This window comes from Scyliorhinus torazame, chromosome 28 (assembly GCF_047496885.1).
Source record: "Scyliorhinus torazame isolate Kashiwa2021f chromosome 28, sScyTor2.1, whole genome shotgun sequence".
In the NCBI taxonomy this organism is placed as follows: domain Eukaryota; kingdom Metazoa; phylum Chordata; class Chondrichthyes; order Carcharhiniformes; family Scyliorhinidae; genus Scyliorhinus; species Scyliorhinus torazame.
In genome coordinates, this window is record NC_092734.1 from 13,298,482 (window position 1) to 13,316,503 (window position 18,022).

Consider the following 18,022-nt stretch of genomic DNA (forward strand, 5'->3'; position numbering starts at 1 on the left):
TTTGATGTAGCAAAACGTCCCAATGCGGTTCACAGGAGCATTAAGAACCGAAACGTGATTCCAAGCCACATAAAGAGATCTTCGATGACTAGAAACCTAGTCAAAGAGGTACATGTTAAGGAGTGTCTAAAAGTAGGGACACGGGTTTGAGAGATGGGGAGGTGTTCCACATTCCCCCCCCCCCCCCCCCCCCCCCCCATAAATTTAGCGTACCCAATTCATTTTTTCCAATTAAGGGGCAATTTAGCGTGGCCAATCCACCTACCCTGCACATCTTTGGGTTGTGGGGGCGAAACCCACGCAAGCACGGGGAGAATGTGCAAACTCCACACGGACAGTGACCCAGAGCCGGGATCGAACCTGGGACCTCGGCGCCCGTGAGGCAGCAGTGCTAACCACTGCGCCACCGTGCTGCCCTCACAGCTTGGAACCATGCCAACCAAAGGCATCGCCATCAGTGCTGGGCCAATTAAAATCCGGGATGCTCCAAGGGACCAAGATTGCAGGTATCTCGGAAGGTTCCGGAGCCGAATGTGGCCACAGAGATCAGGAAAGGGAAGACATGAAAACCAGGATTTGAATATTAAAACTGTAGTAATACTTAAACCAGAAGCCAGTGCAGGTCAATAAGTGCAAGGGTGATTGGAAATTAACTGACCGGCTATTTTATGATTCAAAAGTAATCCATTAAAAAAAAAAAATGAAAGATGCAATTCTGATCATGTTACTTCCTGATTAAACTCTACCAGATGAAACATCTTATCGGCGCAGGCTGGGAGGGCCGAAGGGCCTGTTCCTGTGCTGTAATTTGTTCTTAAATGTTGATTGACCCTACCCGCAGAATAACTAAAGTTTGCTGACTGGTAAATGTTGGATGGATTGCTGGCTAGGTCAGAGTTCATTGCCCATCCCTAATTGACCTCGAGAAGGGGGTGGGGAGCCGCTGTCTTCAACGCTGTAGCCCATTGTAGGGACACCCACTGTTCTGTTAGAAAGGGAGTTCTGGGATTTTGACCAGTCAAGGAATGGTGATATATTTCCATGGATGGTGTGCGTCTTTGAGGGGAATTTTCAGGTAGTGGTCAGAGTCGTGAAAGATGCGTATATTTTTTATTGGAAAATATTTTTATTCTCCATTTTCACATTTTCTGCAGAATTTATACCCCACTAGCTAACAGTAAACGGTACCGAATACAATGTCAATCCCCTTATTAACAACAACGATCCCATCCTCCCACCAACCCCCAAACAACAGCCCACCTGACAATATAAGCATAAAAAAAAACAAATCTTCCCAAGGAGGAAAAAAAGAAAGGAATCCGGAATCGCCCCTGGTCACCATTGACATATACAACCCCCCCACCGTAATATTCAACGCCATCCAATCCCCGAAAGAGTACCGTGAATGACACCCATGAATTGTAGACAACCCCAGACTCCTCCCCTCCACTTCCTCTTGTAAACTCCTCCCCCCAACCTCGGTTCCTTCCCCCAACTTTTCACCCCGGCTAGACTCGGCGAAACCTGTTCCACCAGGCTCCGATGGCCTCAGCCCCTCCCCTCACCTCACTCCCGTTCACTGGCCGGCTTGAACCGGCCAGCGTGGAGGCCCCCGCCCGGGTCTCCTTCCCCCTTGCCTGGTCCCAGGAAAACCAAGAAACCCCCTTTAGCACACAACCCCCGCATACACACCCAAGCCCCAAAGAGCCATCATTGCAAATGTAAGTCCCAACTCTTCTCTTGTCCAAATATATACAGCGTCGACTCATTTAGTACATACAGCAACACGCAGTGAAAAAATAAAGTTAGATGAGGCTACATCGGTACACGACCCGCTCTCAGTCCCATTTCTCAATTCTGCCACAGCCCTTCTGCCTTCGCAAACTCCTCCGCTGCTTCCACCGTCCCAAAATAAAAGTCCTTGGATTTGTAGGTCACCCTCAACTTAGCTGGATATACTATGCTGCACTGCACCTTGCTGATGTACAGTGTTTTCTTCACCCGGCTGAAGGCAGCCCGCCTCCTCGCCAGCTCCACCGTAAAATCCTGGTATATGCGTAGACCAGCTCCAGCCCACTGCACCACCCGCTTCTGCTTTGCCCAGCACAGGTCCACCTCCTTCACGCTGTACCTATGGAAACACAGAGTCACTACCCTTGGCGGCTCAGTCGCCTTTGGTATAGGCCTCCACAACCGATGAGCCGGATCCAGTTCGTATCGAGACGGATCGTCCCCCTCCCCAATAGCTCCGCCAACATCGTGGCAAAATACTCCATCGGTCTCGAGCCTTCCACCCCTTCGGGCAGACCCACGATCCTCCGATTCTGCCGCCTGGATCTGTTTTCCAGGCCTTTCATTTTGGCTCGCAGACCCTTATTGGCCTCTGTCACTTTCCGCAACTCCTTCCCCATCGAGGTGAGTTGATCACTGTGATGCGATAATGCCTCTTCCACTTCCTTCAGTGTCTCACCTCGCTCCCACACCTCCGTCGCTGCGCTTGATACCGCCGCCCTCACCGGGGCAATCTCCAACTCCACCAGCACTTTCAATACCGCCCCCATCTCCTTCTCCATCGCTTCCATGTGCTTTGTGAACTCTTTTTCCTAGTTCCAGAGCCATCACCTTGGTCATTTCTTCTGCCGTGAGCGATGCGGCCTCCTCTGGTGCTCCAGCCTCCGCTTTCCATACACTTCCTGCACTGACTTTTCCACTCACCGGCAGACATTCATTAACCCCCTTTTTCACGGCCGTTTCTTTCCCAAACTTGGACATTTCTCCTCCCTGTGCCTTCTTACAGCTTTTTCAGCCTCCGTTGCCCCTGAGACCGGGCATTAAAACCCCAAAATTTCTATTCCCGAGCGGGAGCCCTCCAGTGTGTGGCTGCCTCCTGCCCGCCATCACCAGAAGTTGAAAGATGCGTATATGATAAATTTACCACCTTTTGGATGGATGTCGAGGAACACATTTTCTAGACATTAAACTTTGTGCGACGGTTTACTTAAGATCCATTAAATGAGTCAGAAAGGAAGCAAAACTGTTTGGAACTTTATATACTTTATATAATTGGAACTTAATATACCTCTCCTGTTTGCTGCCCATGCTTCTGCCGCTGATGACAACTTCGGGTTCGTTTTGCTATGTTAAATGTGCTCGATGAGTGTAAGTTTTATGTTGTGAGAGGCCTGCCTCGTCCTGCTGTCTACAGAAATGTTTTGATCTGAAATGTGTACTTTAGTTAAGTCGTGTCGTTCTTGTGATCAATCGGCAACCTTGGCGCCGCTCAAACTCTCCATGTTTCTTCATTTCTGCAATGTGCGCAGGTATGAAAACCACCGTGAGTGAAGCGGAGCATCCTCTGCTCTGCGAAGGCACCAGGAGGGAGAAAGGAGACCTGGCACTTGCCCTGATGATCACGTACAAAGATGATCAAGCTAAGCTTAAAAAGGTAAGGACGCCAGCTTGATCTGTAATGGCACAGGTTTGGTTTGTCACAGGCGGCTATTAGCTTATAACTTTTTATGAATGTCTGGGCTGTGCCGTAGTGTTATTTACCGCAAGGAGGGAAGCCATTGAGCCCTTTGCTAGCTCTATGTAGAGTAATTCCCCCGTCGATCCCTGACGGTTATTTTCTTCTTGTGCCTACCCAATTTCATTTCGAGATAAGTCGTCTATGTTTCCACCATCCTTGTAGTAATAATCTTTATTGGTGTCACAAGTAGGCTTACATTAATATTGCAATGAAGTAACTGTGAAAATCCCCTTGTCGCCACACTCCGGCACTTGTTCGGGCACACTGAGGGAGAATTCAGAATGTCCAATTCACCCAACAAGCACGTCTTTCGGGACTTGTGGGAGGAAACCGGAGCACCCGGAGGAAACCCACGCAGACACGGGGAGAACGCGCAGACTCCGCACAGTGACCCAGCGGGGAATCGAACCTGGGACCCTGGAGCTGTGAAGCGACAGGGCTACCTACTGTGCCGCCACGTAGAAATTCAGAAGGCCACTGGCACTCACTACACAAACAAAGTTTACCCTCATATTACCCCTGCACCTCTTGCCCCCCCCAAACTGAAATCTCTGTCCCCTAGTCCTTATGCCATCAGCTAATGGGGGCAGGTTGTCCTCGTCTAGCCTATCCCTACCTCACGTAATCTTGTACACCTTTATAAAACCTCCTCTTGCCCCCATGGAGCGTAACCTTCTCCGGCCTAACGTATTCTGTTGTTGAAAGTTGATGTGATGGAAATAATCTTCCTAAATTCCCAAGTGTTCTCTGTTGTAGAGTTTTACAGCGCCGAAGGTGGCCCTTTGCTCATCAGTCATGATCTCATTCGCTGGGGCAGCAGGCTCGAAGGGCTGAATTCCTCCTATTTCTTATACTCTGAAATAATTCAATTTGCTTTGAGTGGTAAAATCCCTCAAAATAAACTTGGGCAGAAGAAAATAATCAACTTGCTACCGAGCTAACCCGAGTGGGTTAACAAGTGCAAATATCCAATGACCTTGTGGACGTTCCCTAGCCGTCTTTTAATACATCTCCTCAGGGTCTTGGAGGTGCTGGGTAAAGGTTTACTGTGGAGCCCAGCTTTCACAAAGGATTGAAATGTTGCTCCTTCTAGATCCTGGACAAGCTGCTGGACAGAGAGAGCCAAACGCATAAACCTCAAACGTTGAGCTCATTCTACTCGTCGAGTAAGCCACTGGCCGCCAATCAGAAATCTCCATCAAAGCACATGTCGCAGGCAGCCTCGAGTGTCCATCAGATGGCAAGCACATCATCTGCGCCTCAGCAGGCGAGCGTGGCGGCCCCCGTGCAGAACGCTCCAACGGAGAACTTTCCGGAAGGATCTACACAGGGTATGATTTCCTACCACATTTCCTTATTTTTGATTTTTCACAAATGATTCAATTAATAAGCCATGTTTCTGTTTTACATTTTAATAAAAAAATCATTTCTTCCCCCTCAATTTCACAATGCATTTGAGAAAAAAATTGGAAGATGGACATACATGATTGATGAGGCCAAAGAAGTGTGAGACCACTGCTCTTTGGGCAAGCCTAGGGTTGCCAAGTGCACTTAAATGTATTCCTGGGCATCCTTTGTATCACATGACCTGACCCCGCACTCCAGCCATTAGTCAGCCAACACATCCGTCCTTGTGACGCACGGCCTTACTAGACCAATTGGAAAGTAAAGAGACTCCTTACCCAATTGGATGATGCTCGACAGTCAGCCAAGCAGCACATGCAGACTCAAATGTGCAGCGTAAAGGTTTGGTGAAGTCGTTATCGCTTCATATTGAGCAGAGCGCGCCGACTCCCTCAGAGAGAATTTCAGCCTTCCCTCAAGTGAGGTTTTGAATCAATCTTTCACACAAAGAAAAGGGACTGGGATGGCACGTGTGTGCATTTGTTGATGCGGCGCTGTCCAGAGACTTGTACCTTAGGAGAACTACACTGTATTATTCTGTGATTCACGCATTTTCAGCTGGGTGGGGGGATCCCTCTACAATCTGCTCCTGTAGATAACAATTCCATTATGAATGCATTGCACCGTAATTGTATTTAGAACAAATAGTGGACCAATTGTGTTCATTTTCCTTTTTGCTGCAAAGCGAAAAAAGTGTCTTGGCTCCAACAATTGTACATGACTGCCTCTCCTCAAGAGGTCAGAATGAATCATCTCTTTTGCATACTGGGGAAGAGCATGTTGTGCATTCTGTAGTAGTAAGAGCTTAATGTGGCGCAAGCTGTTGCCACGCTGCGAGTACTATATTCAGCCATTTGTGCAGGCAGTGTGCTTTGGGGAGCACTCAGATTTTCCATTTCAGGCCAGGTCCCTTGGAAGTGCGTCAGAGTGCGGATGAAGTGCGCTGAGCTATCCAACCTCCTGCAGGTTGCTGTTTTGGTCTGCTCCTCTGAATAATTGAGGGCCGGACGGAATGATCCTGCAGCCTGAACCCGAGTTCGGCCTTCCTCGCGTGTTTCACCACATCAAACTGGGTGGGCAGAAATTCAGTAAGGAGTAGAACGTTTTAAACAGCAGAGATGAAGAGGATTCAGGTCAACGTTGTTTTGTGTTGTTGCGTTGGGTTTTGTCTCTTGCACAAAGTAAAATATGGCAACCGATTGTCGGTTGTGTTACTGGGGGATCTGGCCAGGAGGAATTATTTTGAGTTTGAACGGAGTTCCCTCATCCGCTTTTTGAAGAATCGCGCTCTTTGGAATTCAGTGCTGACATCAGATTTGCTCCCTCACAAAGAATGACAGAGCAAAAGAGTGGACAAGGTGGCCATTCAGGCCATCACCTTTCAAGCTTTTGCCAAACCCGTTTGCTAAAAGTAGTCCACGTATCATAATTTTAAAAAAAAAGAATCTTTATTGTCACAAACAGCCTTACAATGAAGTTACTGTGAAAAGCCCCTAGCCGCCGCATTCCGGCACCTGTTCGGGTACACCGAGGGAGAATTCGGAATGTCCAAATTTCCTAACATGGGGATTTGTGAGAGGAAACCGGAGCACCTGGAGGAAACCGACACAGACACGTGGAGATTGTGATGACTCAACACAGACAGTGACCCAAGACACGAATCGAACCTGGGATCCTGACTAATTTTTCTTTCCGACTTGCCAACAAAGTCGATGGGCCGAATGGCCTCCTTCTGCACTGTTGGGATTCTACGATTCAATGAAAGGATGAAGCCGGCAAAATGTGGATAAACAACAAAAATTGTCAACAGATATCATTGCTTGCAATTTGGCATGAAATTTGGCATTCTTTCCTTTGTCCTGATGAATCCAAGGTGAAAAGTTTCAGGAGCATCTCTCTATGTTCAGCGACTTTAAAATTTTCCTCGGTTAAGTCTTTTAAATTATTTAAGTTTTGCGTCAGGTTCTCCTTTGGTACAAGTCTCGCATCAACAAATTCACACCTGTGCTCTGCTATAATCAGCCCCTTTCCTCTGTGTAAAAGATCGACTCAAAACCTCACTTGAGGGAAGGCTAAAATTCTCTCCGAGCTGAGTGGCGATAAGCTGAAGCGCCCTGCTCAATATAAAGCGATAACGGCTTTGCCAAACCTTTACGCTGCGCGTGAACTTCTGACTTGAGTGGAATTAAATACGAGGAACTGAATTTCAAACTTGCATCATTCCGTACTTGACACCCAACCTCCTAAATATGTACACAAATATTTCTTGGGGATGGGAACTGTCCTTTATTAAGTTGCGGTATTTATGATGATGGATATTAAGTTGTTTTCAGTTGTGCCGGGCAGCCCATTGTCTGCCTTGCATTCCAAAGCACGTGAATCTTTGAGCAAGAACGGAAGCTGGGTTTTCCCTGTTCTTTTTGCATTACAATTTTCTTTAACCGTGACTATTGCAGGTGTTGGCTCTGAAATCTGTTGACGATATTTGTTGTTTATCCACATTTTGCTGGCTTCACCCTTTCATTGAATCGTAGAATCCCAACAGTGCAGAAGGAGGCCATTCGGCCCATCGAGTCTGCACGGACCCTCCAAAAGGGCATTCTACCCAGGTCCACTCCCGTAATCTAACCTGCGCATCCCTGTTCACTTAACGGCCAATTTATCCTGGTCAATTCGCCTAACCTGCACAACTTTGGACTGTGGGAGGAAACCGGAGCACCCGGAGGAAACCCACATAGACACGGGGAGAACGTGCAGACTCCGCACAGACAGTCACCCAAGGCCGGAATTGAACCTGGGACCCTGGAGCTGTGAGGTTGAGCAGGAACTATGATGTTACCTAGACCAGGATCAATCACTAGCTTTCCTAAAAACTGTTCAACAATCTGTGGATGTTGCCCATAAGATAAGTGAGGTTGATATTTTTCCATCAACACGGAACCAAAGATCCACTTTTCCCACATTAGCTGGAACATCTTTTGCTTGGTTCCTCTCTCTCACCCAATTGGTAAACCAATGTTGGCTCTCTCCAGCAATGGCTTCCCTTGGGCGGCACGGCAGCACAGTGGTTAGCACCATTGCTTCACAGCGCCTGGGTCCCAGGTTCAATTCCCGGCTTGGGTCACTGTGCGGAGTCTGCACGTTCTCCCCGTCTCTGCGTGGGTTTCCTCCGGGTGCTCCGGTTTCCTCCCACAAGTCGCGAAAGACGTGCTATTAGGTGAATTGGACATTCTGAATTCTCCCTCAGTGTATCAAACAGGCGTTGGAATGTGGCGGCTAAAGAGTTTACACAGTAACTTCATTGCAGTGTTAATGTAAGCCTACTTGTGAAGATATTATTGTTACTTTCTGCCTCTCCATTGTTGTTCCCAGATTCCCCCCAGGCTGCCCTTCCTCTTACCGGTTGCTACCCCTTTGATGTAAACCTCTGAAGGCTTCTACACGTCTGCTGTATCTCACCATTGCCGTCTCAAAATTTCCACTCTGTTTGTCAGCCAAATATTCCTGGATGACCTACATTTCCCTTTGGTTAAATGTTAGGAAGAATTGAAACCCTTGTCTTCAGACCCAGCTACAACCTTTCCTTTAAATCCATTCCTCTCTTGGTCACTATCTGTTGGTGACCTCAGTCTCTTATTTCACCCTAGCATAGCCTCCGAGCCCATGTTCTCCGCGTCTCAAAAGACCGTCTACTTCCATTGTCCACCTCTTGCCTCAGCCCCTGTGCAGCTGTCACCCTCCCTTCAGATCTTTATCTCCTGCAGGCTTCCATTAAGCATCAGTTGTTCCAAAACTCTGTTGTCCTAACTGGGGCTGCCTGCCCACCCCTTCTTCCCCTTTCTGATCATCGCTCACTTCCAATACTCCTACACCTCGATGTTAAAATTGACATCCTTTACCTGTCGATCCCTCCACAGCCTTGCGCCTTTCCGCCAATGTAGCCACTGGCCGTCCGAACCCTTCAGTGCAGAACGGGCAGCACCCTGGCCTCTGTGTCAGAAGGAACTGAGTGTGAGAGTCGAGGCTGACACTCCTGCGACAGTTGCCATTTCAAGCAACTGAGCTCCACCTGTATCCATTAGTGCAGGATGCGGATCAAACCTCAATGGTGGCAGCTTTCACTCTCTTTTGCAGATGCCGTCTTTTCTTGAACATGGGGACGGGGTGGATATGTGTGGAGCTAAATTAGCATTCAGGTCATGCCGTGTTGGGGTCTCTGTGGATATCTGTCGTGTCAATGCGAGAGGAAAAAGAAGTAAAGCAAATTGATTGACATGGAGTTGGCCTTAATCCCAGATTCATTTCCCAAGGTGTAAATGCTAGGATCTTTGATCTTACCAACGTGTAAATATATGAACAAATTAGTTATCTATAATCTATTTCAACAGGACATAATATAACTCTTGAATTAGTGAAGTTGTTACTCTGCGTTCTAGGTGATTTAGTTAGAACTGTAATTCAATCCACCGGTATCCTCGGGCGCACCATTACTCCTGCCTTCCCCACTCAAAGGCAATAATGGAGCCCATTGTCTTGCTCTTTATTTCACTGTCACCCCATGAAATTTAGCTCCAGGTGGAGCAAAGCCTTGATTTTAACATTCTTACCCTTGTTTGCCAATCCCTCCTTGGCCCCGTTTCTCCCTACTCCTCCTGTACCATCCAGCCCCCACCCGTTATGGATAGCTGAGCTCATCTAATTCCGATTTCTCGGGCATCCCTGATTTTGGTCGCTCCGTTGGTGGTCATGTCTTCAGCTGGCAAGGCCTTAAGCTATGGAATTCTCTCCATAAACATCTCCGGCTCTGTGACTCTTTTTCCTTGGAGATGCGCTTTGGGACTTGACTAACTGTCTGTCCTAATATTGCCTTATGTGGCTCAATGTCTAATTTAGCTTTTTTAAATTCTTTCCATGGACCATTTAATTCTGTTAACGGTACTGTATGAATTGCCATGTGAGAGTACCTTTAAGAAATGGGTATTTATAAATGGGTGTGTATATAAATATCTGTAGTGGGTGTACCTTTAGGAAATGGGTGTTTATTACTGCAGTGATGTCAGAGAGTGGGTGGAGCTGGGCTGTCAGTCAGCTTTTTACTTTTGTTTTAGGCTGTTTGCTGCAGGGTGTGTTTTAGTTTTGTTTTCAGAGCTGGATAGCTGCAGTCACAGCCAGAAGGTGTATGAATCTCTCTCTCTAATCTAAAGACTGTAAATCGATCCTGGTGATTTAAAACTAATAACAGTAGTGACTTTAACCTGATGTGCTTCTGGTAAAAGGTGTTTTAAGTCTTATGGATGTTAAAAGGAAAGCTTAAAGGATTACTTAGTGTTGTAGTCTTTGAATTAATGGTTGCTAAGATGTTCACTTATGTTTTAAAAAGGTTAACTTGAGTTCATAGAATAAACATTGTTTTGCTTTTAAAAAATACTTTTCTATTTCTGCTGTACCACACCTGTAGAGTGGGCCGTGTGCTCCCCACACCACAATCTATTAAAAGTTGTGGGTCAGGTGAACTCCATGATACACTTTGGGGTTCTCTAAACCCTGGCCCATAACAGAATATAAGTTGTTGAATGTAATTATGTAAATAGTTTTCGGGTTCTGTTTGTGTTGTAGCAAAGATAGGTATAGTTAACATGATGGAGCAGATGGTGGTAATGTCACTGGACTAATCAGAGACCCAGGCGAATCCTTACGGGTTCAAATCCCACCACGGCAGCTGGTGTAACTTAAACTTAATTAATAAATCTGGAATTTAAAGCTAGTCCCCATAATGGTGACTTTGAAGCTGCCACCGATTACCGTAAAAAGCCATCTGGCTCGCTAGAAACCTAGGAAATTGGAGTTTGATCCCCTTTGCCTCAAGAGCTAAATCCAACTCCTCCGTACAATGTGTTGGCCTCAACTGCTTCCGGTGGCAGTGAATTCCCCAGGTTCGCCAGTCTTTGGGTTGTCCTTTAGGGAAGGAAATCTGCCATCCTTCTGGTCTGGCCTACATGTGACTCCAGGCCCGCAGCAATGTGGTTGACTCTTAACTGCCGCTCTGAAATATCGCCAGCAAGCCACTCAATTCACAGACCGTTAGGGATGGGCAATAACTGTGCGCCTTACCAGGGACCCCATGAAAGAATACATTTTATGAAGCAAGTATGAAGTAAAGGGGTAGCTGTAAGGTGGATTTGATACCGGACTAGCTTAAATCAATCTGCAAAAGGGTGACGGGCCTTCTTTCTTTGTGTGTGTGTGTGTGTGTGTCCGTCTGTCCGTCCGTCTGTGTGTGCGTCCGTCCGTGTGTGTGTGTGTGTGTGTGTGTGTGTGTGTGTGTGTGTGTGTGTGTGTGTGCGCGCGCGCGCGCCCGTCCGTGTGCCCGCCCGTCCGGCTGATGGAGAAGCCCGTTGCCCGTATCTAAGAAGAAGGTGCTTTGAGTAATGGTTAACCTGCGGAGGGTGATCCATAGGCGTCGTTCAGATATAAATTTTAAATTGTTACAGGGTCGTCGCTATCATCAGCTTTACACCCACTAAAGGTTCCAATTTCACAGAAAGCGTTCCCATTTCACAGAATCTTGGAGCTGTTATTTTCCCAGAGGATGGAAAATGTCCTTATAGACGGTGGGGGATGAGTTGGTGCCAATTTAATTATCATCATAGAATTTACAGTGCGGAAGGAGGCCATTCAGCCCATCGAGTCTGCACCGGCTCTTGGAAAGAGCACCCTACCCAAGGTCAACACCTCCACCCTATCCCCATAACCCAGTAACCCCACCCAACACCAAGGGCAATTTTGGACACTAATGGCAATTTATCATTGGCCAATCCACCTAACCTGCACATCTTTGGACTGTGGGAGGAAACCGGAGCACCCGGAGGAAACCCACGCACACACGGGGAGGATGTGCAGACTCCGCACAGACAGTGAACCAAGCTGGAATTGAACCTGGGACCCTGGAGCTGTGAAGCAATTGTGCTATCCACAATGCTACCGTGCTGCCCCTAGTGCAAGCGCCCTAGTGCCCCTGATTGTGCAAGTAATTGAATCAATATTCATCGCAGTAGTTTAGTAAAGAATATGATGCTGATTATTGAACATGAGATGAATTTTGGACATTTTACACATCACTTATTGCTGTTAAATAATTGTTGCTTCCTCTTGTCCTCACCTTGCATGAATGTAGGTTCTCTGCCCTGCACTAGGGGTTGTAACTTTGAGAGCCAAGACTGTGTTTGCTGACTTGCGTGCCTTTCATTTCACACACAGAGAATGTTCAGCGCACCCCTAACGAGGCGACGAGTGAGTCTGGCACTTTCAAACAGGAGGGGAAAATCCCCAGTCGATTGACGCTCGGCAGCAGAGGTGGATACAACGGGCGATGCTGGGGTTCCCCAGTCAGACAGAAGAAGAAACACACAGGTATGCCCAGTGTGCGATTGCAAATTTCAGCTCAGTGATGTACTCTCATTTCAGCTCTGAGTTTAAGATAGTAAAAAGAAGACCGTTCTCAGGCTAACTGACCGTTCTTTCATTCTAACTCCCGGTGGGGTTGGTGTGGTACTTGTAAATTTTTATTATTGCAAATCGACTTTACAATTTTGGTGCAAATAATTTAGACTGAAGGTTTCGCAGGACTCGTCCAGTGGTTCCTTGGTAGGTCTGCCCTTTTAAATTGGGGAGGGATGGGGGGGAAACTGTCCTTTAACTTGTCCAATCAAAAGCGGTTTTTCACTTTGTGGGTTACTGATAGGCTCACCAGACAGCCAACTAGCAGCCACTTTATGGAGAAGTCAGCCTCTGATTGGACGAGATTGAAATAGTGGCCAGGAGGGGCAAGAGAGAAGGTGACTGGATGGCAGAGTGAGGTGGGGGGGGGGGGGGGGTAAAGGGTGGGTCTGGGGATTTGAAATCGGTGAGCGGGCAGTAAGGGAGAGATGAGAGGATGAGAAGGGGGTGTGAGGGAGAGAGGGCGACAGGGTGGGAGGGAGAGGGCGAGGGGGGTGGGAGTGAGAGTGGGCGAGGGGGGTGGGAGGGAGGGAGAGTGGGCGAGGGGGGTGGGAGGGAGGGAGAGCGGGCGAGGGGGTGGGAGGGAGGGAGAGCGGGCGAGGGTGGGTGGGAGGGCGAGGGGGGTGGGAGGGAGAGCGGGCGAGTGGGGTGGGGAGGGAGAGCGGGCGGGGAGGGAGAGCGGGCGAGGGGGGTGGGGAGGGAGAGTGGGCGAGGGGGGTGGGGAGGGAGAGCGGGCGTGGGGGGGGTGGGAGGGAGAGTGGGCGAGGTGGGCGGGGAGGGAGAGTGGGCGAGGGGGTGGGAGGGAGAGTGGGCGAGGGGGGTGGGAGGGAGAGTGGGCATGGGGGGTGGGGAGGGAGAGCGGGCGAGGGGGGTGGGAGGGAGAGCGGGCGAGGGGGGTGAGGGCGAGAGGGGTGGGAGGGAGAGCGGGCGAGGGGGGTGGGAGGGAGAGCGGGCGAGGGGGGTGGGAGGGAGAGCAGGCGAGGGGGGTGGGAGGGAGAGCGGGCGAGGGGTGTGGGAGGGAGAGCGGGCGAGGGGGGTGGGAGGGAGAGCGGGCGTGGGGGGTGGGAGGGAGAGCGGGCGAGGGGGTGGGAGGGCGAGCGGGCGAGGGGGGTGGTAGGGAGAGTGGGCGAGGGGGGGTGGAAAGGAGAGCGGGCGAGGGGGGTGGGTGGGAGAGAGGGTGTGGGGGGAGGGGGGGCAGGAGGGAGAGCGGGCGAGGGGGCGGGAGGGAGAGCGGGCGAGGGGGCGGGAGGGAGAGTGGGCGAGGGGGGCGGGAGGGAGAGCGCGCGGGAGGGAGAGCGGGCGAGGGGGGTGGGGCTTTTGTATGCTTTTGTGAGAAAGAGGGGGGACACAGGTGTTTGTCAGAGAGAGAGTGTGCGCGTGTTGAGGACCCTGAACTCCAGCTACACTCCTAATACAAATGAATTTGTGAACAAAGGGACTCCGGGTCACTCCTCCCATTAAAAATGACAAAAAAAAGGTAAGACTTAAGTATCTGTTGAATAAGATAAAAGTTTTTAATTATAACAAATGTTTACATAAAAGAAATAGAAAAGTATTTGAACAGTTGGTACCTGTGGCGCAAAAACATAATTTGTTTGTGGTTGAACTGTTCAGCCTAATATGAACATTCCTCGGATCTCCTGTCCGTACTCTTGGGAGGTTAAAAGGTTTCCCTGGCTGGACGATTTTGGGAAACCCTCAAACTGAATAAGATTTTTGGGAATAAAAACTGGAATGATTGTAAGGATCTTAAATCTGGGCTGTGATTGCAAAATAAATTGTTCTAGTTTATTGGTCGACCCTCCCCACAACCCCAGTCCTTCACATCTCCTGAGCATGTGTACAGTTTCCTCCGAGTTAGCTTGGTGACTTAACCTTCGCCTCCCGCGAGTGATTGTCAGTCACTTAGAAGTTTTGAAAGTGAACGTCAGTTTCCTAGTCAAAGGCAGGAATCAATGGAGCCAAGACCAATCCCGGTCCTCATCCCACGTGCAATTTGAGCAAAGGACTGTTCTCAGGATTGAGAATTCCACCTGATCTTCCTCCTGATTCCATCTGTGCGCTCCATCAACCCAGCTGCCAATTGTAGCGCACTTCCTGACGGCAACCGGGGCTTGAACTGGTTCATATAGTTCAGTTAAGTCATTAAATGAATTATTGCGGACTCCATTCACGTGCCGACAAAGGTTATTGTCTTGTCACTGATCGGGCCTTTGTTGTTTTTGGAGTTCTCTTCCCTTTGAAGAGATTTTCCAGTGACGACGTCTTATTAAAATGCTCAGGCATTTTGTGATTATTTTTCAGTTAATTACTTACCTCGTTTAATTAGATTGGCGTCTGTCACTCCTAGAAACGTAGAAAATAGGACCAGGAGTAGGCCACTCGGCCCTTCAAGCCTGCTCCATCGTTCATTATGATCATGGCTGCTTATCTACCTCAACACCATACTCTCCGTGCTCTCCCCATGCACCTTTAGAGCCTAGTTACACCTATAGAGTTTTCACCTCCTTTCATTTCCATTGGCAGTGGAGGCCTGTTTGGTGCAGCTAGTTTATTTTGGGCAATTGTGCGTCCTGCACTCACCTTGAGGTCTCCGGCTGAATTCTAGTCTTTCCCATTTACTTGCCTCCAAATCTATAAGTTTGTAGACAATTTCGTGACTTGGGAGTCCTCATATAGCAGGGCGGCACGGTGTTTAGCGCTGCTGCCTCACAGCGCCAGGGACCCCGGTTAGATTCCAGCCTTGGGTGACAGTCTGTGTGGAGTCTGCACGTTCTCCCCGTGCCTGCGTGGGTTTCCTCCGGGTGCTCCAGTTTCCTCCCACAGCCCAAACTTGTGCGGGTTAGGTGGATTGGCCGTGATTAATTGCCCCTTAGTGTCCAAAGATGTGCAGGTTAGGTGGGGTTACGGGAATAAGACAGGGGATTGTGCCTAGATTGCTCCTTCGGACTGTCAGTGTAGACTCGGACTCAATGGGCCAAATGGAGTCCTCCTGCACTGTTGGTCTATGCGATGTGGAGCTGCAAGATGCTTCTCCATGTTTCTCAGCTACTTTGAATCGGCTCTTGTTCGGAGGTCTTTATTTTACTTAAGTGTGGGCTTGGTATTTTATGTACGCCTGCAAAGCTAAAACGATGAGATTGATGATTTAAGATGTTCCCCATGCCCCGGACTTCATTCTGTTCAAACGATTACATTAAAAAAAATTCTTTCACGGGATGTTTCTGTCACCGACCGGCAAGGCAATTTAAGTTTAATCGGCAATTCCTGAGGGCAGCTACAAGTCAACCACAATGCTTTGGGTCTCGAGTCGCATGTCAGCTCAGTAAGGATTCAGATTACCTTCCTAAAAAGACATTAGTCCTTCATTCATTTCCCATATGTACTTTTAAGGGCAGGAGCCAAGGTTTTTGTAATAGTTGACAATACCTGCCATGGTTACCATTACTGAGACTAGATTTATATTCCAGATTGATTAATTGGATTTCAATTCCGCCCGCTGTCGTGGTGAATTGGCATGGGTCCTCTAGGTTAGTAGCCCAGTGAGATTGCCACTGTCTCCCCAATATTACAGAAGCAAGGAATTTGGGCAGATAAGGCTGAAATCTCCTGAAATGCACAAATGCGTCTGCCATTTTGTTTTTACTTTTAATCATTTAAAAACTTTTTTTAAAGAAATAATATAACAGAGGGTCAGTTGTGCGCACCTGTATTTTCGGGTTATGGCAGCACCAAGGCCAGCGGACATGTTTAACAGGCAAGGTCTGGGAGGCACCTAATCAGATACATGAAAGGTTAGAATCATAGAATTCCTGCAGTGCAGAAGGAGGCCATTCAGCCCATCGGGTGTGCATCGACCTTTGGAAAGAGCACCCTAACCTATCCCCATAAACCAGTAATCCCACCTAACCCTTTGGAGACGAAGCAGCAATTTAGCACGGCCAATCCACCTAAGCTGCACATCTTTGGACTGTGAGAAGAAACCGGAGCACCCGGAGGAAACCCTTGGGCACTCCAACGCTGAGCCATTTGTGTCTAGGAGCGAGTGAGTAGAAGATGAGAGTGCTGCATCTGCTCACATTACTGCACCCTCAACGTAAAATCGGCCGTGCCTGTTTGACCTGGTTACGATGGTGCCAGGGCAGCAAACGCTCGAGCACAGCCAGCCAGAGAGGCCGACACCCCAAACAAATGCACCCTCAGTAGTGTGTGCGATCGGCAGGATTCCGTGCTGGAATATGAAATCTTTGCCGTGACGTGCCACTTTGAGATGCTGCATTTTAAATTAAAGAGCAGCAATACTTCAAAGGATGGCTTTCGACTTCTCCTTGGGAAGCTTGCTCGCCATGGTGATCAACAGTGGAATTTATTAATGGATGGCTATTAAGAAATCTAAGGCCCCGCAGAAGTGTTGATTGGTGATGTGCCTCGACAGAATTAAACAAAAACACTTGATGTCGTAATACCTCCATAGATATTCATACTTGGTCAAATCTCCGCGGAGATAAAATAGCTTGACCAATCCATTTGGGATAATGACCTCACGTTGGCTCTATTCCTTCAGAGCAATTAACTTAATAGCTTTGGAAATTAGTTTAATAAATGCCGGTTTTTTTCCATCAGTTCCTTTTTGTTGTTTTTTTTCTCTCGTCTTCTCCCCTCGTCTGCAACCTGTATTCCTTTTTCTGAACACTGGCTCATTTGGTTCCCCTCTGAATTTCTGACCTTCGACTAAAATTTAAGAAAAGGGAGGCTAATTGACGTGAATTTGCCACAATAATACCAGCTGTGGCATTGTCTCTGTCTCACCCAAAACCACCTTGGGGCGGCCAAGTCCTTTTAGTACAGCTGGACCAATTAAACAGTTCGACTTATGATTCACGTTCAACTGTAAATATAACATGTTTTTTCAAAAAATTGCAATTGAGGGGGAATTTAGCGTGGCCAATCCACCTACACATCTTTGGGTTCTGTGGATGCGACCCACGCGGACACGAGGAGAATGTGCAAACTCCACATGGACAGTGACCCATGGCTGGGATAGAACCCACGTCCTCAGCGCCGTGATGCAGCAGTGCTTACCACTGTGCCACCGTGCCCCCCAATGATGTTAATATAACTTGCATTTCTTTGTAGTGTTTCCTTTATATTCGTTTAACTTTCTGCCAACATGGATAGGAGTGGTGCAAACTACTTTGTATCGTGTGACTTTCCAGATGCTTTTATCTGTAGCCCAATTGGCCTTGGCTGCTCTCACTGTGCTAGTTTAATGGGCACTGGCTATGCAGTGTCAAGGCGATCTAGGTCTCTTATGTAGATGTCCCTTTATTCTGATGTTATCTTACTGGATTAATTTTATTTAGTGTAGTGGATGCTTCTGTTGTGAGTTCGGCAATGCATGGATTATGCGACTATAATGTGGCTTACTAAAACCCAATCACAAAGCACAATGTGCAAGAGACATATCTGGCATTCGACTGTCCCAGAAATAAGCCTAGGGCTGGCAGGGTGGTGCTACATGTTGCAGACGTCATGTGATGGGTGGGCACAGATTTATCTGTGTGCCGCCCAGACTTTTCGAATTCGCAATCT

The 18,022-nt window shown here is 48.3% G+C and overlaps 1 protein-coding gene across 1 annotated transcript in view; it reads left to right on the forward strand.

Annotated features, from left to right (window-relative positions):
- The window catches only part of zswim8 (zinc finger, SWIM-type containing 8), a 199,523-nt gene that overhangs the window by 154,989 nt on the left and 26,512 nt on the right, over window positions 1-18,022 (forward strand). The window contains 4 exon segments of the mRNA XM_072491513.1: window positions 109-124; window positions 3,206-3,445; window positions 4,623-4,860; window positions 12,191-12,343. Coding sequence (XP_072347614.1) covers window positions 109-124; window positions 3,206-3,445; window positions 4,623-4,860; window positions 12,191-12,343 — 647 coding nt within the window.